Source organism: Oncorhynchus mykiss, chromosome 5, assembly GCF_057628025.1.
Source record: "Oncorhynchus mykiss isolate SJ-2025 chromosome 5, ASM5762802v1, whole genome shotgun sequence".
Classification (NCBI taxonomy): domain Eukaryota; kingdom Metazoa; phylum Chordata; class Actinopteri; order Salmoniformes; family Salmonidae; genus Oncorhynchus; species Oncorhynchus mykiss.
The window spans coordinates 29,539,371-29,561,705 of record NC_143026.1 but is presented as its reverse complement, the minus strand read 5'-3'; the positions used below and the strand labels follow the sequence as shown (position 1 = coordinate 29,561,705).

The 22,335-nt window shown below is 42.6% G+C and overlaps 3 protein-coding genes across 7 annotated transcripts; 1 reads left to right on the top strand and 2 right to left on the bottom strand.

Annotated features, from left to right (window-relative positions):
• Positions 1-353: 353 nt before the first annotated feature.
• On the bottom strand, positions 354-13,959 carry LOC110523576 (uncharacterized). 5 transcript variants are annotated; one of them, XM_090234397.1, is made up of 17 exons: positions 13,876-13,959; positions 13,162-13,302; positions 12,921-13,069; positions 11,673-11,767; positions 9,139-9,830; positions 8,738-8,798; positions 4,146-5,388; positions 3,887-3,967; positions 3,586-3,757; positions 3,363-3,452; positions 3,195-3,238; positions 2,815-2,987; positions 2,546-2,616; positions 2,248-2,393; positions 1,784-1,928; positions 1,377-1,523; positions 354-1,261 (listed from the first exon to the last, which is right to left on the bottom strand). In XM_090234397.1, the coding sequence occupies exons 5-17, from the start codon at positions 9,673-9,675 to the stop codon at positions 977-979; spliced, it is 3,195 nt and encodes a 1,064-aa protein (XP_090090523.1). In that variant the 5' UTR covers positions 9,676-9,830; positions 11,673-11,767; positions 12,921-13,069; positions 13,162-13,302; positions 13,876-13,959; the 3' UTR covers positions 354-976. The 5 variants fall into 5 exon arrangements, with proteins under 5 accessions (XP_090090523.1, XP_090090525.1, XP_090090522.1 ...); XM_090234399.1 differs by having other exon boundaries at positions 9,139-9,696; XM_090234396.1 differs by having other exon boundaries at positions 12,921-13,302.
• A 40-nt stretch (positions 13,960-13,999) lies between these two features.
• On the top strand, positions 14,000-16,847 carry LOC110523575 (uncharacterized). Its single transcript, XM_021602382.3, has 2 exons — positions 14,000-14,340; positions 14,596-16,847. Exons 1-2 carry the CDS (start codon positions 14,142-14,144, stop codon positions 16,188-16,190), a joined length of 1,794 nt encoding a protein of 597 aa, XP_021458057.2. The 5' UTR covers positions 14,000-14,141; the 3' UTR covers positions 16,191-16,847.
• A 443-nt stretch (positions 16,848-17,290) lies between these two features.
• LOC149983235 (proteinase-activated receptor 3-like) lies at positions 17,291-20,241 on the bottom strand. Its single transcript, XM_090234403.1, has one exon. The coding sequence runs from the start codon at positions 18,265-18,267 to the stop codon at positions 17,374-17,376; it is 894 nt and encodes a 297-aa protein (XP_090090529.1). The 5' UTR covers positions 18,268-20,241; the 3' UTR covers positions 17,291-17,373.
• Positions 20,242-22,335: the final 2,094 nt, after the last annotated feature.

The window sequence follows — 22,335 nt, the reverse complement described above, 5'->3', positions numbered from 1 at the left end:
ATTAAGGAGCAATGTGGGGGTCTTCTGAAACATCCTGTTCTTTATTGAGACACTCCAGGTTGACCGCGGCTGAAGATGTCACTCTGAAAGAGAACAAAACGGCCCAGAACTCCTCCATGTGCCACCAAGAGAGATCAAAAAGTTGTCTTTGTCTGCTATTAATTCCCTTTATGCCATTCCTATTACCACAAGGGGATATGTGACTGGCCGGCTCAATGAATCGGGATGGATAATTGAACTAAACTCAAAAAGGCTAATTGGGATTGAAATAAATTAACTGTCATAATCTTCTCTGTTCTCAGAAAATAATTGTGATACTTATAGTGTAATATTATGGTAGTGTTAGTCTTTCATGGAGATGCAATCCAAATATGTTTATATGAAATGACATAAAAGATACAAGAACTAAAATGAGCATATTGACATAATTTTGATGATTTTTCAAACTGTACATGCCTTCATGTGTAATATGTTGTTGTATAGCACCCTCTTGAGGTTACAATTGCACACTGCATACATAGACCATATGGCGCAGACAAGTAACATTTTGTAACTGCAGAGACACATTTCTAATAGAAATAAACACGAATCTCAACATATCACAGGAAATTCAGAGGGGTAGGTATGTTCATGTGCATTTTAAAGGGAATTAAATCATTCAGAGACAAACATGATCACTCTTCTTGACCTGTCTCAGCAGGGAGCATTGACTTCTGAGGTTTAATTCATTTTGTTCAATAGAAAGTGCACAAATATTAATTAAATACTTTTATGTAAAGCAAATATAACAAAGAAAATGACACAAGCAAGATCCCTGAGATTGATTAATTCTGTTTTGATGACTTTTGCTTTCTTGCTGAAAATGAAAACGAAAAGGACAGTGCTTAGAAGTAACACATTGTGTCTATGTCCTCAAAGGAGCCCTTTAAAAACTCATGGTAAGAGTCATATTTTAATCCCTTTTGGGCACCTTTTCTCATATGTCCCGGTTGCGTCGAGGTATGACGATCTTGCGATAGGTCCGTCTTTCCGAGATGTTGCGTTTGACTTTGACCACGTGGGGCAAGGCCATCTCCACATCCAGGGAGGGGCTGGAGTGGGACTTCTTCAGGGTTCCCTCCTCTCCCTCTTCATCCACTGTGTCCTTACACACAGCTCTGTCAAACAGGCTGAGCTCGCTGGTTCCCACCTCAGTGTCGACTGACTGATTCAAACCCTTCCAGACCTCCAGCATCTGGATGTAGGCCTCGTAGCGACATTTCTGTAGGGAGAGGTGGGGTGAGAGGGACTGTGAGTTAAAGACCAAACAAGAACATACTCACACACACACAAACCCATACCCACACACCACGCAGACTCATCGTCCTCTCACACACCTCATGCTGCAGGTACTCCTCTCTGACACGGTGTTCCTCCAGCTCCTTGGCCTTGGCCCTGCGGCTCTCAGGGAGACTCTGCTGCAGGTAGGCCAGGTCCTCCTGGAAGGACAGCAGCATGCGAGCATGGGACTGCAGCTGTCTCTCCTGCAGGGGGCAGCAGAGAGCCAGGCTCAGTGAACAGGCTCACAACACACTAGGTACAAGGTGTCCCTAACCACAGATATAGGATCAGATGAACCGACTTGCCTCAGCACAACTATAGTACATAACAGTCACAACGTACTACTAGACCACTAAATATCACAATTTACAAAGATGAAAACAATGCATTAGATTGGAAAACAAAGAGACAGGGACTATGGGGAGTAAACCAAGAGTGTGAAAGTGTGTGGTGAGTACAGTACCAGTGTGTGAGCAGACTGGGAGGCAGGCAGGATGGGTCTGCAGAACCTCCTCTGAGAGCCCACGGCAGCAGGGAAGGGAGGAGAAGAGTGCAGGGCTGACACCAGGTTAATACGGCTGATCCATGAACTCATCTCTGCTGTGGAGCTGAAGGACGACAATGGGTCCATGTACATAGAATATACATATGAACATAAACATATGTCTAATTAGTTTTATATACCGTATAAGAACATATCATGTGAATTAAAGGCAAAGTCATGCGATTACCGGACTGTTGCATCCTGATTCATTTGTTTGTTCCTTCACACCATCAAACACATTAGTCTCATGTATAACAAACGTACATTCACAATTCCAATACTACATAGATATAGTTCTTGTCTCTCTTTGACACTACCACACACACACACACACACACACACACACACACACACACACACATACACACACACACTAGACTCACGAGGCCTGGAAGAGGAAGACCCTCCAGTCGGCAGTCTGCAGACGGAAGACATGTGGTCTCTTAGTGTAGTCTGCTGCCTGCTCTGCCAGGGCATGGTGCACACTGACCACCTCCTCTGTACTCTGCCACTCCATATTATACTCATCCTGGGGAGGGGGGGGGGGGGGGGGGGGGGGGGGGTGGACAAGGTAACTAGCAGTGAGGGGTTAGTGTGAAAGGCATCCTGGACATTATCAAGAGGCTGTTCAATGGTAAGTATGGAAAAGGAGGAGTTGACAAGAAAGAGGAGGAGACTAACCTTCTGTAAGTAGAGGACCATTCCCTTCAGCACTCCATAGAAGGTCTTCCAGCTTCTCTTCCCCCAAGGAGCTGTCACACACAGTTACATTACATCACTCCTGAGGTCAAAGGATGCTTCTCAAACACACTCACACACTAAATCATTTAGTCAGACTGATGAATCATCAAAAGATTAATCAAAACACTATGATGCTCTTGTACATGGTTTATTGCCCTGACATTTTAGTTCCTATGTTTTTGTGCAAACAGTGTCACAATCTAACTCACTGCGTTTGCCATCGATGTCAGCGTGGGCCTTGCGTTTGAGAAAGCCCTGTTTGAACACTGTGGCCTTCTTGTCATGAGGCACATCTTGGAACGGGTTGCTCTTGGAGCGCAAGGGTGCGTCCTCTTTAGCGTCCTCCACCAACAGCATGGAGCTCTTCAGTTCCTTCTCATCACTGCACAGGGCATATAGAGAGATGAGGGGAGAAATGAAGAAGCAATGGGGATTAAATAAAATAAGAATTAAAATATGAAAGGTGAGAAGTGAAACAAAATCAAAATCTATTGGGGAAAGTAACAGAATACTGTGATACTGAACAGCTGGTGGTAAATAATTTAGAATAATGATACCCATTTCCTTGTTCTTAAGTCAGACTACTTACACTGCCCATTCCAGAGGCTCATTCTTAATGGTGTTGTAGAGAGCCTGAGAAAGAGACAAGAGGACACTGAAAGAAGGACACTGGAAGGACACTTAAGTCTTACATAAGGACACTTAACAGTCTCTACTGAAATATTGAGTAGGTGTAGAATGAGGAGTGTAATCTTACCTTTAACAGCTCCTTGCTGAAGTTCTCACCCTCATTCATCCCATCCAGGTTGGACACGAAGCTGGACACAGACATGGCTTTACCCACATTCTGAGGACAGACACAAAAACATTATGTTTAAATGTGTACATATCCCACAACCCACACAACCATTTCCTTACAGTGAAAGGCCTAAATATCTACATGTTTGCCACAGTATTTCATCACTGCAGTGGGGACTCACCTGTCCATGCAGATCAGAGTTCAGAAGCATCACAGCACAGGTGAGTGTGAGTACTTCTCCTGAAGAGGAGAAGGTGTGAGGGTTGCACTGCTGGAAGCGGCAGGAGAAATGCTGCAGTACTCGCTCTCTCTCCTGGGTCTCACCGATCAGCACCACCACCCTCAGGAAAGACCTGGGAGAGGAGGGCAAAATAGAGGAAGTAGAGAATGATTTATCAACGGAATATGATAATTTAAGAGCATTACTTGTTACTATTATAGTGAACTAGGAGAAATCTCATTAGGACGTGTGAAGGACTTACCTCAGGCCTTGGTCTAGACTCTGACCGGTGAAGTCAAAGAACTTGAGGTACTCCTGCCCAACAGCTTGGCTAAAGCCATTGCTGAATTAGAGAGGAGCAGGGAAACAAGGACAGGTCAAGTGCATGATTCAAGGTGACATCTTCTGCGAAAGAAACTCTGAACGTACTTACTAGATCATTACCCTGATAGTTACTACTGCATAAGAACCATGTAATGTAATGTTTGGTCACTCCATGTTTTGCAGCCTTTAGTTCTTACTCTTTGTCTAGGTGTTTGACCACATCTGTCTTGTGGATCCCATCCAGCCTGTAGAGTCTTTCAGCCAGCCTGCAGGCCTTCTCCCTGTCCAAAACTCCACCATTCATATGGACCACCACTGGTTCTGAGGCCTCTGTTTGCTGTACCTGAGACTCCAGTTGCTCTAAACTTCCTTCCCTGGGCGGCAAACATGAATCCTCTTTATACTCTTTTGGTTCCAATTCTTCTACCTGCTTGGAATGCTCTGTTTGCGCATCCTCTTCTGTCAACTCAGTCAGTTCAGTCTGCGCTGGCTGTTCAATCTCTGACTGTTTCTGTTCTTCTGTATGGTCTGACTGTTCAAGTTCCTCTGTGCAATGGAAACATAGATCTAACTGCTTTGAATGTACTGGTTTGTTATCTGTCTGATCTGACTGTTCCGTCTGCTCTGACTGTTCCGTCTCCCCTGATTGTTTTGACTGGTCAGAATCTTCTGAGTGTTCCATCTCCCGCGATGGTTCTGTCTGTGGTTCCGTCTGCACTGAAAATTCTGTCTGCTCTGAGTGCACTGTTTGTTGAGAATGTTGTGTCTGTTGCAATTGTTTTGATTCTAAACATTCTGTCTGCTCTGACTCTGACTGGTCTATCTTGTCTGATTGTTCTGCCTGTTGTAAACGGGTCTCTTCAGTTTGCTGTTCTTCCTCCCCTAACTGATTTGAATGCTCTACCTGGTCGGACTCTACAAGTTGCTCAGACTCTTCTGGCTGCTCTGTTGTCTTGGTGTTGTCTTTGTATTCACTCTGTTTTGTGTGGTTAGGCTCTGACTGCCAACTGTGTTCAGACTTCTCTGTGAGTTCTGACTGTTCTTTCAGTTCAGCTGGCTCAAACAGGTGCTCTACGAGTTCTATAGTCTCGGATTCCAGCTCCCTATCTGACTGTTCCCTCCCCTCTGACTGCTCGGTCTGTTCTGTCTGCTCGTCACAATCTCCATTATAAACTAAATTAGTTACAGCCTGTTCCTTCTCCTCATAGTTCGCAGAACTTGATCCTTGCTCTGAATTGATCGTTATTGTTAGCACTATGCTAGTCTGTTCCTGTTCCTCTCCCAGTACAGAGTCTAGACTCTCACTATCCTGCCCAGTCTCTGACTCTCCTGTCTGTACAGGGCTAGGAGCTCTGTCAGAGGGTGGGATAGTATCTTCTGTCACAGGCTGTCCCATCTCTTTCTCTGTCTCCTGCCGCCGAGAGCTTTCTGAAAGAGAGTCTGAACACAGAGATACCCATATTAACATTGACCAAGTCACTCGGTACTTTATGATGTAAAAGTGGCACGAGAAGTCAAAAGCATTTGAAATGGTAGCATCTATCAGAATATGTCAAAAATTGTTCAATAAACTGTACAACATTCAAATTGGGTTGGAATGATCAGTGTTTGGAAAAATGCAAGCTGTGTGCTAATATAAGTGGCAACGCACATGCCCTGCCCACCTAAGGATCTCTCCTTTTCAGCCATATATTTCCTGTGTTTAGGGGGTGCAAAATCCACTTGTCACTTAACTCATCTCGCTGGATTGATTGCTTTCATTTTACTCAGTTGACTCTTTCCTACTCTTGCTTGTGCCATTGTTTTTTTCTCTTAACGTAACGACTGCGGAAACTTTGGTAATTACCCATCAAACACACTCTGGTAATGGCTGAAATGAGCTCAATGGATTACATTGGCTTTCCACTGTATCTGAAACAATGCTTCATCTGAGACTTAACACACCGTCTCACACACCGTCTCGTCACAGGACAGAGGAAAAAAATAACTTGATTTTGATGGGGTGTTGATTTTTTCAAATTAAATGCTCTGAAATGAAAGCAATTTCCAAAAATGAACACTTGGATTATTACATTTTGTCTGATTTCGCAAATAATGTAAAGTATGTATTGATAGGTGTAATCTAGAGCCAGGAGTTTTTTTATTTTAAATTGCATAGTATCCTTCTCTTGACACACTTGTTGAATTAGGCAAGGTTACATGACAACAACAGTAATGAATAATTCATGAGGCAGTCTAGCCACAGGTATAAGCCTAGTAACAGGAATAAGTCTAGTGACAGGTATAAGACTAGTGACAGGTATAAGTCTAGTGACAGGTATAAGTCTAGTGACAAGTATAAGACTAGTGACAGGTATAAGTCTAGTGACAGGTATAAGTCTAGTGACAGGTACAGTATACGTCTAGTGACAGGTATAAGACTAGTGACAGGTATAAGTCTAGTGACAGGTATAAGACTAGTGACAGGTATAAGACTAGTGACAGGTATAAGACTAGTGACAGGTATAAGTCTAGTGACAGGTATAAGACTAGTGACAGGTATAAGACTTGTAACAGGTATAAGTCTAGTGACAGGTATAAGACTAGTAACAGGTATAAGTCTAGTGACCGGTATATGACTAGTGACAGGTATAAGACTAGTGACAGGTATAAGTCTAGTGACCGGTATATGACTAGTGACAGGTATAAGACTAGTGACAGGGCAAGTTTTTAGTGGTTGCAGCCCTGTTCCACCCCTTTATATTCATTTAGTAATTTATGCAAATAGTGGATACAGTGCATTCGGAAAGTATTCAGACGCTTCACTTTTTCCACACTTGTTATTTTTTTTAATTGAATTAACCAGATAAGTTGACGGAGAACACATTCTCATTTACAGCAACAACCTGGGGAATAGTTACAGGGGAGAGGATGAATGAGCCAATTGTAAGCTGGGTATGATTAGGTTACCATGATGGCATGAGGGCCAGATTGGGAATTTAGCCAGGACACCAGGGTTAACACTCCTACTCTTACGATAAGTGCCATGGGAACTTTAGTGGCCACAGAGAGTCAGGACACCCGTAAAATATCCCATCCGAAAGACAGCACCCTACACAGAGCATTGGGATATTTTCTGTAGACCAGAGGAAAGAGTGGATCCTATTGGAGTTCCAACACCACTTCCAGCAAGATTTGGTCTCCCATCCAGGGACCGACCAGGACCAACCCTGCTTAGCTTCAGAAGCAAGCCAGCAGTGAGATGCAGGCTGGTATTCTGCTGGCACAATGTTATGTTAAAGCCTTATTTTAAAATGGAATAATGTTGGCAGCATTGAAGGTCCCCAAGAACACAGTGGCCTCCATCATTCTTAAATGGAAGAAATTTGGAACCACCAAGACTCTTCCTAGAGCTGGCCGCCTGCCCAAACTGAGCAATCGGGGGAGAAGGGCCTTGGTCAGGGAGGTGACCAAGAACCCGATGGTCACTCTGACAGAGCTCCATAGTTGCTCTGTGGAGATGGGAGAACCTTCCAGAAGAACAATCATCTCTGCAGAACTCCACCAATCAGGCCTTTATGGTAGAGTGGCTAGACGGAAGCCATTCCTCAGTAAAAGGCACATGACAGCCCACTTGGAGTTTGCCAAAAGGCACCTAAAGACTCTCAGACCATGAGAAACAAACTTCTCTAGTCTGATGAAACCAAGATTTAGCCTGAATGCCAAGCATCATGTCTGGAGAAAACCTGGCACCATCCTACGGTGAAGCATGGTGGTGGCAGCATCATGCTGTGGGGATGTTTTTCAGCGGCGGGGATTGGTAGACTAGTCAGGATTGAGGAAAAGATGAACGGAGCAAAGTACAGAGAGACCATTGATGGAAACCTGCTGCAGAACACTCAGTACCTCAGACTAGGGAGAAGGTTCACCTTCCAACAGGACAACAACCCTAAGCACCCAGCCAAGACAACACAGGAGTGGCTTCGGGGACAAGTTTCTGAATTTCCTTGAGTGGCCCAGCCAGAGCCCGGACTTGAACCCGATCGAACATCTCTGGTGAGACCTGAAAATAGCAGTGCAGCGAGATGCTCCCCATCCAACCTGACAGAGCTCTTCGAGGATCTGCAGAAAAGAATGGGAGAAACTCCCCGAATACAAGTGTGCCAAGCTTGTAGCGCAATACCCAAGAAGACTCAAGGCTGTAATCGCTGCCAAAGGTGCTTCAACTAAGCACTGAGTATAAGGTCTGAATACTTATGTAAATGTGATATTTCAGTTTTTTATTTTTAATACATTTGCAAAAATGTCTAAAAACTTGTTTTTGCTTTGTCATTATGGGGTATAGTGTGTAGATTGATGAGGAAAATCTATTTTTAAATAAGGATGTAACGTAACAAAATGTTTTTAAAAAGTAAAGTGGTCTGAATACTTTCCGAATGTACTGTATATGCAAATGAGGCACATATAGTTTTCTTTATTTTATCACAATGCATTTTTTTAAACTGATATAAGAAAACATTTCTATATATGAGTGCATAAAAAAAGTTAAATTCTACTCTAAATTGAATACCTGAATTCCCACCAAAATGCCTAAACTTCTTTCATTCTTTGTCAGTGCCAGTACAATGTTATATAAGCTAGGATTTTTTTAATTCTATAAGTTTGGAGCATCCTCATCTATTGTCCAACTCATGCATTTAATAGAATCCATTTTTTTTTTTTTTTACCTTTTAACAATTTCGATGACCGTTGCTAACATAAGAGTTAGCCTGTGATTTGCTTGTGAACAATGACTAGGGCCTGCACTCACCATGTTCCTCAAATAGCTGTTGTGCTGAAGCCTCCACATCTGGGCTCGGTGTGTCACATGCCTGGAATTGCAACAGCAGCTGTCAACAATAAACATCGGGCCGGGGAGAACTTGTGATTAAGTAAGACGTGGGATGATCAGCACTCAGACAGAGGGGACCTGGGTCTCAGATGACTGATACGTATAACGGTATATATTCCATCCACCTCTTCTCCGCCTATGACTGAAACTTAAATACTGGTATCTATGAACACAGAAGTATTGGTATTTATCACTCTAAATATGATCTTCCTCTTGCACTCTCGCAGACAGACAAACACACACACGCACACACATTGTACCCAATGCTATCATCTCAAACAGACACAAAACCACAGTCCCTCCCTGTTGGGCTGACGTACCGGATGGGAGTTTTTACTGTCCAGAGGCAACTGCTGTTCCGGTCTATTGTGCTTCTCTGTCTTCTCCTGGACAGACAGCTCTATGTTTATCCCTGTCACACAGGATTGATGCTGCTGCTGTTGGTGGTGGTGGTGAAGGGACAGCGGGTTCACAGTCCAGTCCAGACTGGCTGCTCCACTGGAATCCAGCTCATCGGCCAAGCTATTGTCAGTCATGGGGAAGGGTGTGTCAGGGGAAAGGTCAGGCATGTCCCACTGCACTGTGGCAAAGGACAGAAGGACACTGGGACAGGTAATGGGGTACACGGGTAAAGTCATGGAGTCCCAATGCTCCTCTGGCTCCTCAGAGATCCTTCCAGTTTGAGGAGAGTTGTCCTCTTTCTCCCTGTCGGCCTCATTCACCTGCTTCTCCATCTCTCCCCACCGAATAGCCTCCTCCAGGGGCCTGCTCGGTGGTAGGAGCTCCAAGGAGGTGCATGTCTGGCTGTTTGGCTGCTTGAGGTCTGGGAGAGGAGAGCACACCATAGCCTCCTCCATAACCTCTCTCTTCACTCAGTCCTAAGCAGAGAGATACGGTTCAGCTTAGTTCAGTCTCATTACTCTGTGCAGGGCAGGTTATCCATCTCGGAATTAGGTCACAATGATGCTGTCATGGTAGACTCCTGTGGTTGGTTACAGCTTTGGGTGCTGCCCTAGTAAGCAAGAACATTAATGTACAACAAAATGACTACCGGTACACAACACACATGAATCCAAACCCCAGAGTAACTACTGACTCCTTGTTCATAAATTCCCAAAGTAGTGTTTATAGAGTAGGGTGACCAGACGTCCCCAATTTCCAGGGAGAGTACCTGATTTTGGTGGCCTGTCCCTGTCTAGAGCTGTCCCCAGAATTGTCCCATATTAGCCTTCAGAAAGAAAAAAGCAACTCTAGAAGTTGAGGCTGATATTTCAATTATCAAACGCTGTATACAAAAACAATTTGCATGAAAAAAGGTCTGTCCCTGTAACAAAATCTTTGAGAACCTCATGAGAACATTTGATCAGTGATATATTGTGACCACCGCATGAACAACCATGGCCATGGCCAGAAAGTGTTGCCTCAAACAGCATAGGCTACCAAACTTGGGTGATTATGAAATTACTAGATAGACTAATACTAAGAAAACTGTTGAGAGGTAAGGGCTATTTGACCAAGAAGGAGAGTGATGGAGTGCTGCATCAGATGACCTGGCCTCCACAATCACCCGACCTCAACCCAATTGAGATGGTTAGGAATGAGTTGGACCACAGAGTGAAAGAAAAGCAACTCTTTCAAGACTGTTGGAAAAGCATTCCTCATGAAACTAGTTGAGAGAATGGCAAGAGTTTGCAAAGCTGTCATCAAGTCAAAGGGTGGCTACTTTGAAATATCTCAAATATAAAATATATTTTGATTTGTTTAACACCTTTTTGGTTACGACATGATTCCATATGTGTTATTTCATAGTTTTGATGTCTTCACTATTATTCTACAATGTAGAAAATAGTAAAAATAAAGAAAAACCCTTGAATGAGTAGGTGTGTCCAAACTTTTGACTGGTACGGTATATATATTATGCGCAGCTATGAAAGGAAAGCCTATCTAAACAGGTGCAGTACATCCAAGAGAAAATACCAGTCTGCTGCCTCATGTCTAAAATCTACTCACCAATACTGTCTACCTGACTAATATATTGAGACTCTTACAGTAAGACATTTAAATTAGTAAATTGTATACAATTTCTAAAACTGGACTATGGTGTGAGATTAACATTCTTTAAATTGACAGAAAGACAAAATCCCTAAATGTAGACCTGTTGCGGTTCATGTCACTCTCACACACAAACAGCCATGGTTCAGTGACAAACAAACCAAGAGCCTCTAAAACATATTAAAACGTAAGCCAACACTCACCATTCACTTCTGTATACCCAACACTGTTCATTTATTTTATTAACCCTGTTTACTGCACTCTCTTTTGGCGTGGCATGGCGGACGCGCCTTGCAATGACTTTTGTTGAAACATTAAAGAGGCGCATTTACTTCCTGACCACAGAAGAGTATTCTCTCCGAATGAGAGAGAGGGAGAGAGAGAAAAGGTGGAGAGCAAAGATAGAGAGAGAGATTGAGAGCCAGAGGGTTGGGGTGTGAACAGATGCCATGAATATTCATGTCTACTGCTAACCATGAACCTGAGCTATCGCAATGTACATTCATGTCATGTACGTAAATGTATGTCACTGTCCATGGACAGACCCTGAAAATATCAGTGAAGATATACAGTAGTATGTTGTTGATCCATACCAAGGACACTATCTGATTTAAACACAGCATTTTGGTAACGATTCATGTGAAGCCTCATTTTAAGCCTCAAGTCTTCAGAATTGCACTGTCATAAAAAGTAGGTTCATGTGGAAATTTTTCAAATACTGGACACCTATTCCCTCCATTTTAAACTTTCACTCCATTTCTCTCTGTCACTCTCTCAGTCTTTTCTTCAATAGTCTACTCACGTCACACAACCGACATCCGGGACAATGCTTGGCCACACTTCCTGTTTGGGTGCTCATTTCTCATTTCCTGTCAGGCTGCTGGGCTGGCGCTGCATCTACCAATACCAAAGAGTGGAAGAAAGTTAGAATGATCAATGGACACGTTCTTTCTGCACCTCATAGTTCCTCATTGAATTTTTGCGATTGAGATTTTCAGATCATTGAGATTGTATAAAGACCCACACGTATTGTACCAACTCTTTTACTCTTACATTGGAGTCTGGAGAAAACACTTTACAGTAATCAACTTTCCTTAGGTATAATATTTGAAGCTATTCAGGAGGTCATGGGTTCCACTTGAAATCTAATTAGTCCCTTGCAGGCACAATATAGGCCTATCTATTGTTTGGTGTAATAACAACACTAATCTGTGTACTTAGATTTGAATGATGCTGGCGATTAAGATTTCAGATTTTTAAAGTTGAGGAATAAACGTGCATTGATAAAACAGAGATTTTAGCCAAATTAGGGAATGAAAGTATAAGGAATAGCGACAAGAAGACAATGGCAAAGGTTTAGCACAGCTGATGAACCATTACATGAACTTGTGGATGTCCCAGTAATTATGTGGATCTGTTGGTATCCCCTACCAGTGGACTGTTGTATTAGCATACACTTTGCATGAAACTCTAGTCTAGAGGTGTTGAAGCAGCCCACAGGCTATCAGAGTGAGATTCCAAACTGATTGTAACCACATTGACTCTTAAACAACACAACCAAAGCCGCTACATGACACATAAAAATATGCAGAAATCAAACCACAAACTTGAATGAAAACATATATACCAACAGACTAACATGGTTAAAATACAGTATATTACTCATGCGTGGAAAAACTCTAGATAATAAGCACTACTGTTGTCTGGAAACTAGACATAGCAGAACATGGCTAAGATCATTAAAAACTAAAATACATTAAATGCACAGTTAGAGCTACAAAGTAAAAATAAATATATATTTTACCTTTATTTAACTAGGCAAGTCAGTTAAGAATGACAGCCTAGGAACAGTGGGTTAACTGCCTGTTCAGGGGCAGAACAACAGATTTGTACCTTGTCGGCTCGGGGATTTGAACTTGCAACCTTCTGGTTACTAGTCCAACGCTCTAACCACTAGGCTACCCTGCCGCCCCAGAGTGTCCCTAAAAACGACCAAGGTTTCACAGAGTAACACTTGCCAATTTCATAGTAAACTTGCATATCGACTTACCCTTTCAAGTTTTCTCAAGGGGTATCATATGATCAGTTAGCTAGTAGGGCTTTAAGTCAGTCTGGGGGGGAAAAAACTCTTTATTGCCATGTAGATAGACGGCTTACAGCACACGGCGTAATCCCTCCAGTGACTTGTCAATCTGGGTGCTGCAACACAGACCCACAACAAACAAGTCTTACAGCCTCTCTCAGACAGCGCTAGCCTGGGGTGTCACAGAGAGAGGACGCATGCAACTCACAAGTCCTGATCCACTCCTCTGTGACAGATACCTCTCATCTCCAGGCAACAGATCCCAGACTTCCGCCACTCTCTGCTCATCTGCAACACGGATATGCCTGGGAAAGACAGGGGAAGGGGAAGGAGGAGTGGAATGAGAGAGCTGAAAGAGGCAACAAAAAGGAAGAAAAGGCACATTGTGATTGGCAGTCAGAGAAAGCGCACAAAGACACCTGAGAGCATTGGGCCTCTGCCCACAGCCTAAAGGCACCCACACAGGTTAGGGGAGTGTCTGAACTTCATTCCTGAAACTCAGACTGACACAAGGGAGTGAACTCGTAGAGCCTCAGAACACAGCAGGTATTCTTTTAAGCAAATAACGATGTAAGCCATTGGACCCTATTCCCAATGTCTACTTACAGAGGAAGAAGACAAGACAACATTCCCTCTGTTTTTTCATAAGGATTGTTCCATGTAAACCTCAAAATAACAATAAAGGTAAACAAGCACTTTACATGTGTTGACTTCCTAAATGATGTTGTTTTGTAGCACTACATACAGTAGGACACCACATGAAGAGCTAGTTGTTGTGACAAGTAGTATAACTTGGATCTATGCTTCTTGAACACTAGCTACTTGAACAGTAAACACGTGTCAAATCACCAAACAACCCCCTACAAGCTCCCCTCGACAGAATGCACTAAATGCATGTCATATTAACGAACATTAAACCTACCTTTACCTGCCTGCCAGGTGGCTACTACGCTTGAATAGACGGCCAACACACATGCTATGCGTACTCCTAAACTGCGGAGGCGGTAAAAAGGCACTACGGAAAGAGAACAACGAAACGAAGGAAAGGGACGTCACTTTCACGCGACGTTTACTGGTTCGCTTTGTTCCGTACACGGCAGCAACATCATACACACCCATCTTGTAAGATAGTTTAGAAGGTTTTAAAATATGTTTATCGTTTATTTGTATGCTATTTATTAGCAAACTATGGCCAAGTCAAAAGATTTAAAAGTATTCTTGGAGTCGTCTCTGAATGCGATTTTTAAAGCCACAGTGAGTGACATATTGGAGTCAGTGGACCAGACATTGTCTGAGTACAAGGGTAAATTACAAAGAATTGAAACTGAGAATGAAGATCTTAGACAAAGGTTGCACGATCAAGACAACAAGGATTCGATAGTTAAGGGTATGTACATAATGCACAGTTGTTTTAAAAATGTGTGCATCTATCGATGCACACCTGGTTGCATAATGACGAGGTAGGCCTAACTGTCCTTTGTTGTCCAAACTTGAGGTACAAGCCGCCCTCAATATGGCCACCGAGCCAAGCTGACCCTCACTCTGTTGCATGTTTACATGTCCTTTTCCAGGCACCCATTGAAACCATGGATAACAGTTTACTTTAAAAAAAAAACTTAAACATGTGTTTTGTTTTGCACAGACCCTGGAAGTAACCAGGATGCTGTTCACCTCCCTGACTTGTCAAGGAAGACCTGTTCCAGCCATTCAGTTGTTGGCCAATCCCAGAAGCCAATCAAAACACAGGGTGATGAGCGAAGGAGCTCCAGGAGACAGCAGAAGGACAAAATGCCTCAGAGCAGAGGGTCTGTCTCTTTTACAGATGCAGCAACTCAGCAGGAACCAGAATGCCTCCAAAACGTTTCTGCCTTAATGTTCAAAAACATAAAGACAGAACCTGATATGGAGGATGACTACGCCATAGACCTCTCAAAGCCCCCGTCTCCTCTCAACCTGGCTTCTAAGCAAATTAAGACAGAGAGTGCTGAGGTGAATTACATCATTCCTGAAGAGTATGATGAACACCTTCAGTCACCACTGGACACAGATGTGGACTCTAGAGACAGCGACAGTGAAGTCAAAGTCACCATAGTGTCTGACAGTCACATGGAGATGGGAGACGAGTGCGGCCATTTTGTTGAGTCAGAGGGAAGGCTGTGTCACAATGTAACTGGAGAGGCTGAACCAGAAGAAGACCCCTTCCTGACATACTACCCTGACATGGCATCTAACCCTGCTGGGATGAGTGGGGAGGATATTTTACCCACTTTGAACTCTGCAGAGTCCTCTAAAAACGCACAAGGCTTCTACAACTGCACCCAGTGTGAGAAGACATTTAGTCGAGTGCAATCCCTCAACATCCACCTGAGGACTCATAGTGGCGAGAAGGCCCACTGCTGCAACTACTGCGGCAAACGCTTTGGCCGAGCAGACCTGCTCAAGTCCCACAAACGCACTCACACGGGAGAGAGACCGTTCAGCTGCGACCTCTGTGGTAAGAACTACGGTCACCCGGGCCAGCTCAGGATACACAAGCGTGTTCATACGGGAGAGAGACCGTACTGCTGCCCACACTGTGGGAAACGCTTCAGTGAACACAACCAGCTTAAAGTCCATTTACGAACTCACACAGGAGAGAGGCCATACAGTTGCACTGTGTGCGCCAAAACCTTCAGCAACGCAGGTAACCTGAGGATACACCAAAGAATCCACACTGGTGAGAAGCCTTACTGCTGTGTACAGTGTGGCAAGAGGTTCAATGGTATGGGGGACTTGAAAACACATTACAGGATTCATACAGGGGAGAGGCCGTACCATTGTGACCTGTGTGAGAAGACCTTCAGCCAGGCAGGCCACCTCACCATACACAAGCGGATGCACACAGGAGAGAAACCGTACACATGCTCAGAGTGTGGTAAGAGGTTCAGTGTGGCGAGCAGCCTCAAGCTGCACCTGAGGACTCATACAGGGGAGAAACTCTTCAGCTGCTCTTACTGTGGGAAGAGCTTCAGTAGGTCTGGCCATCTGAAGAGACACGAACAGGTCCACACCAAGGAGAAGGTCTACCCTTGTGACCAGTGTGGGAAGACCTACACCGACCAGTCATCCCTCAAAAAGCACCAGAAGACTCATGGAGCTGAGGAGCTGAGGACCGAGGAGCTGAGGACTGAGGAGAATGAGAGCAGTACCAGTGGGACTGATGTTCCCCATAACCTGGAAATAAAGACTGAAGACTAAGACTGTTATGTCATGTTACTGTATGTGTTACAGTGCACTCTATATGACTATTTATGGTTGATGTATCAGTACGTTGTAGAAACACTGCTGAATTTCACAAGAACTCAAGCTTAGATATCCGCAAGTAGTAGGACAGGAAACAGCTTTGAGTGTATGTAGCCTAAGAGCCATTCTTGCCAGTAATGAAGTATGGTAATGATTGTCATTTGTGTTAGACTTTCTATGTATAAAGCGGTAATGTTATTTTCTAACACTGTACATAGCTTTTAAGGCATATTCTCGATCAACAAAATGTTGATTTTCTTTAAAAGAGTGTCATGCATTTTAGGCTGTGCAAGGTGTAAATAATGATTGGTTGCAATGGCTTTTACCTAGAGACGAACCATTTTATTTAATCTATGAACATGTCACTAATTTTCACAGTTAATGGTTTTAGAAGCCATACTTTTAAGACATGAATGTTATGGTAGAATATTGGATTATTTTGGTAAGAATGATGCCAAACTTTCGAAATTATTTATTATTCAAAGTGTAATTAATTGGCCGATGTATTGTGGTAAATGATACATAAAAATTGACTTGTTACTGAGGATCTATCCTTAATATGGAATATATTCTGCTGTTAGTCGAAATTAAAAATAATTTATCAAAACCAAATACCTCCATTCCTAAGTTTCTATCTACAGTGTTGTATATATTTCTACAATTAATTTTTTACCTTTTATCAATCTGACACCAGCATTCAAATCAGTTGGTATACAGACAACCAAATGCATAATCCTCGAAGACATGATAGAGTATGTGTTAATATTTGTGTTACTAATTCATTACACACCTTTGATACAACAGAAGTAACATGAAATGACATCGGCATACAAACACATGTTAAAAGAACTGAGTATGCTCAACATTTTATTGCATTTACTTTCTAGATAGGCTTATTTTCTCGAAGGCATTTCCATCCCCATATATGCAGCATGAAGTAAGTAAAAACAAAGATATAAAGGAAGTTACAAAAAAAACATTTTGCCCATATGCTAATTTAGTTTCACCTTAAATCTGAGAATAGTTGTCTACTAGTAGTCTACCAACATCTTGTGTCCTCACATTTTCCGTTTTGGACCAAAACTACTTCCCACCATAATAACCAGACTTCTACCAGTACAGTATGTGTGTTGAGGGATCATCCTGAGTTGGCTGTATTTCTGATAGAGCAGCAGCCAGGTTTCTGTGGTAGTATTTTCTCTTTTGACAGGTAAAGCACAGGTTGGATACTGCTGCTAATGTCCATGAAGCCAAAGGCAATGTAGTGGATGTAGCACTGGAATACATCTGGGGAGAAGTATTGCTGGAAGGGGAACAGAGCCACGGGAGGGAAGTAGTTCAAAACAATGATTGCCAATATGATGAGGACCATTTTAAAGGCTCTCTTCTTGACAGGGTGCATCTCGTCACGGCCCGGCCCAGACTGCCTCAGGGCCCATAGGATGGCGACATTACAGAATACCATGAAGGCGAATGATGCCAGGATCATGACTGTGAAGACCTTGTCAAAGTTCACGATGTTGCCCACGCACTTGGCGGTGGAGTAGGCCAGCGTGACAATCCACACGACGACGGCAAGCACGGGCCGGTGGCTGCGGTCCTTGAGCTCTGTGAATGTGATTGGGTGGAGCACGGCCATGTAGCGGTCCAGGCAGATGCAGGACAGGAAGAGTGGAGAGGAGTCCTTGACGCCGTAGAAGAAGCGCAGCACGTACCAGGTGCTGCTGGTGGTCAGGTAGACTATGTTGGCCAGCTCCAGAGGGGGGATGAGGCAGAAGAAGGTGTCCAGGATGGCCAGGTGCAGAATGAAGATGTCCGAGGTGGTGGAGTCACTCTTGTTCTTGTGCAGGAGCCACAGCACCATGACATTGGCTGGGATCCCCAAGAACATGTTGATGAACTGCAGCACCAGGTAGAAGAGAAGAACGGCTGGCATGCCGTCACACTGCTCATATACAGTCTTGTCCCCTATGCTGGAGTTGAATGGTTTGTGTGAGATGAAGAGCAAAGACGAGTTGAAGAACACCTCCATGATGACTGGACTAGTGGGAGACTCAGTGGACACCGAACAAGAACTCTATATCTGGACAAACAAATAATACAAACTTGTCAGATTTAGCACAACTTCTTTAACAGCTAGTTTGACACTTAAAACAACCTTTCCTGTAGCATCTTCATTTTTCTCTTTACCCACTGAATAACATCAACATGACTTAATATCTGTCTTAAAAAAGAAATCATGTTGCCTAATTCCAGAATCTAGTTGTCTGATATATTCCCCTTGCCACATGTTTGTAATATGTACCACTGTTTAAACGTAAACTGTGAGTACATCCCGTTTTAGTTTCTAGGCACGTAATAAAGACTGAGACTTGCCGTATGTACTCTGTTTCCTAGGAGATATTCCTATGTACGGTAGCTAAAGCCCAGACTCATATACTATGCTTGACAATATAAATTAAAACTTTGGTTCTTCTGTTCTGTTCTAATAATAGTCTACATTCTGGACACCTGACCTGGAGCTCGACTGATAAGAAGCCCATTGATGGTTTCTGAAAATATTTGAATGGACAGAAACTCCCAGTATATACAAAACAAAGAGACAGACTTTCTGGTAGGTTACAGGGCTTTTGGTAATAAAACATTTGAATGGAGAGAACCTCCCAGTATATACAAAACAAGGAGACAGACTTACTGGTTACAGGGCTTTTGGTAATAAAACATTTGAATGGAGAGAACCTCCCAGTCTATGCAAAATAAAGAGACAGACTTACTGGTTACAGGGCTTTTGGTAATAAAACATTTGAATGGAGAGAACCTCCCAGTCTATGCAAAATAAAGAGACAGACTTACTGGTTACAGGGCTTTTGGTTTGAAGGAACCGTATGTCTTCAGCTGGTTCAGCTCTGTGTTGCAGTGAATGGTGTCTGCTCTGTGGTGTCTCCACTGTATGGTGTCTGCACTGTGGTGTCTCCACTGTTGCTCATCCTCCTTAATTCTTCATCTGTGTTCATCTGTGAGTGTGTGAGTATGGACTGAGCCCTCACCTCAAAATAAGGTGTAGAGAACACCCCCTCACCGATGACCCAACACTACGGGGATCCTGACGCTCCAATCACCACATGAAGATAAGGGTGTGGAAACCTGGAAAATGTTTCCCCTGGCATCCATAGCACGCTTGGCCGTTAACTCACTGTACACACATCACTAAGCCATTTGCATGGCTAAGACACTATGTAACAGTACTGTTTTGTCATTTATTAAACAGTTATAGTATAATAAATATAGTAATAATCATACATTTAAAAAGAGGTATGGGTACAATGGTTCCATTGGTTTGTTTGGAGAACGTGTCGTGAGAAGCCATTGCCATTCACACTGATTGGCAATGATGCAACACGCCATTGGAGCCTGACGGAAATTTGGTGGTAAACAACTGATGTAACAATCCAAAAGATCACTTCTGAAATTCAGTGTAACAAAGGGTAATCTGTTACATGGGCATGACATGCATTATTTTGTGATCCGTGAGCCGTGATGACTGTCAGTGGTGTACACAGTACATTGGCAGTGAGGATTTTGTGTTTGGCTTCATTGGCGAAAAAGGCTCCTTGATGCATAGCCTGCATGTGCTGTTTGGCATGTTATCTGTGCAGATATATAGAATAGCTCCTAATAGCCTACTCTTAATGTCAGAAACGGATCTCATAAAGAGTTCGTTTGACCTTTCAGATGATCTCTCAAATTACAGAGCACAGATTGTTCTTTCTTCATTTTCATACAATTATGGAAGAACCGTAACTTGAACGTGACTGAATCCAAGGTTGTGTCTACATTAGTTCTATGTTCATACAGGACATATTTTGCTCATATAAGGGAAGACTCCCAGACACGTGTCACTTTCAGCCCGGGGCTCTGAGCTCCACCTGCAGCCACAAGACCAGGTTCTGTTTTTATCAGCAGACAAAAGATCTAACCAAAGTTCATTTAAACGTCCCCACATTCAAATGTCATATACATTTGAATTATTCCATTCTGATTTTGTTTCATGTAATTTCCTTGTAATTTCAGTTTCCGTTTCAGGAAATGTCTCATTAGATTGCCAATTTTGATGAAAATGACAGCAATGAAACTGATAGGTTTAAAGGAGATACCATTTAGTTGAGTTAAATCCCTTTCTCTTGCAAGTATCTTAGAGAAAAGTGACAACCTGAAATCACATAATTGAAGAACACATAATGCCAGACATTGTTTTCATGCTTCTCCTATCCCACAGACAGTACATTGTGTAAAAGTCACGACCCCACCATGCAGCAGTCAGTCATGCAGACGACATGATGCCCCTGGGATGCCATTGCCATTCTGTTTAGTTAGTCTCTGAGAGAGAGATGAACAGCAGAGGAAAACTGCCCTTGGAGTCTCTGACTCAATATGCTTAGTTGTTGCTGCTTTGGGTGCCATTTTAATTAGTGGGAATTCATGCTTCAAGTGGAATCAGTGGACTCTAAGATAATCGTAATTAATTAGGAATGTTCATGGTTGTTGTTGTTGTATTTCAAGCTGGTGAAATGTAGAGCAATACAAAATGTGAATGTCATATGTTCATTGTTAATTTGCTCTATAGTTACTACATATATAATATATTTTAAACTCATGTCTCTAATGAATAAACCCCGCTGTCTCACCATTTCTAAAACTTTGGCAAGACATTCCACCAATTCCAATCAAGTTTTTCCTGAGAATTATATGCCCAGGACAAACAGAATTATATTCATTATTAAAATCTCCTCCACTGGATCTGACCTAATAAAATCCAAGGGTACAAAATGAATATTGGATGAATTATGTCACACAGTGAGAACGTAGTAGGGCATTTCCTAATCGGATGGTTATCTGTGAGGCAAGAGCCCCCTACTCAACTTCAATGGGTGTCATTGATCTGTCAGAGAAGCCACATGTATTATTTCTCAACAGAGAAGATACAAAGATCTCTATCTGAGAGTTGACTATATAGCTTCTAGCAATCTGGAAGTGGTGCCTAATATTCTCAATGATATTCTTATTGATAGACAGATCATTAAGCATGGCAGATCTTCTGGTTAGTTACACTGTGTGTCTGTCCATCCCTCCTGTTACAATAACACACAATCAAAGGTTATTCATCTCAACCTGTCTATCAACTTGGCACTGGTGACTTTTATATTTGATGAGAATGGACAATTTGGAAACAAAATCAGTCATAACCTTTCAGTGCTAGTGTATATGTGTGTGATTATGTAATAGTGCTATTAACAAGCAACAACAGACATAAGGAGTTATACAATAGAAGGGGAACAAAGTGTATCAGATGAGGATGTATCAGTCAATCTCTCTCTAGACAGACCTCTCTCCACCATGCAGGAGAAACACATCACATCTCATGGAATACCTGTTCTCTTCCTCACTGACATACTTACATCCAGACATTTGTGTACCAGCAGTTTTAAGATTCTAGATTTTCCTTAGACACCCCGCACTGGCAAACATTGTTTGAGACTACGTTGTTCCCATAATGTAAACATTGTTTGAGACTACGTTGTTCCCATAATGTAAACATTGTTTGAGACTACGTTGTTCCCATAATGTAAACATTGTTTGAGACTACGTTGTTCCCATAATGTAAACATTGTTTGAGACTACGTTGTTCCCATAATGTAAACATTGTTTGAGACTACGTTGTTCCAATAATGTAAACATTGCATCGACATGGCTCTTTGATAGATGTTTCCGATTTCTAAATTTAACCCAGGTTCCAACTACAAAATCAACAACAAGGTTTGGTTGATTTCGATTTGAATTCATGTTTTCTGACAACTCAATCAAATATTAATACAAATGTGTCATTTTTTCCCAGTGTGCTGTCCATATAAACATTTGTTTAACCAAAGTAAGTCTTTTTTCAATTTTACTTCATTTTCTAAATGTTTGCCGTGCTGGAGAAGAGGTTGGAATATTAATTGAGGAGTAATATGAAAGGTCTAGGCTCCCAACTGTGCCATGTAAAACATGACTTGGAGACATCTGCACCCAACAGCTTTTCAGTCAACATCCTATAACACCC

What these genes read in the sequence shown, in the direction of transcription:
- LOC110523576 (XM_090234396.1), bottom strand. Translation starts at nt 9,675, where the DNA reads ATGGAGGAGGCTATGGTGTGCTCTCCTCTCCCAGACCTCAAGCAGCCA. An exon ending in ACTCTGATCTGCATGGACAG is followed by an intron (nt 3,453 to 3,585) that starts GTGAGTCCCCAC and finishes GTCTGTCCTCAG; the next exon opens with AATGTGGGTAAAGCCATGTC. An exon ending in GAGCCTCTGGAATGGGCAGT is followed by an intron (nt 2,988 to 3,194) that starts GTAAGTAGTCTG and finishes TGCCCTGTGCAG; the next exon opens with TGATGAGAAGGAACTGAAGA.
- LOC110523575 (XM_021602382.3), top strand. Translation starts at nt 14,142, where the DNA reads ATGGCCAAGTCAAAAGATTTAAAAGTATTCTTGGAGTCGTCTCTGAAT. An exon ending in CAAGGATTCGATAGTTAAGG is followed by an intron (nt 14,341 to 14,595) that starts GTATGTACATAA and finishes TGTTTTGCACAG; the next exon opens with ACCCTGGAAGTAACCAGGAT.
- LOC149983235 (XM_090234403.1), bottom strand. Translation starts at nt 18,267, where the DNA reads ATGGAGGTGTTCTTCAACTCGTCTTTGCTCTTCATCTCACACAAACCA.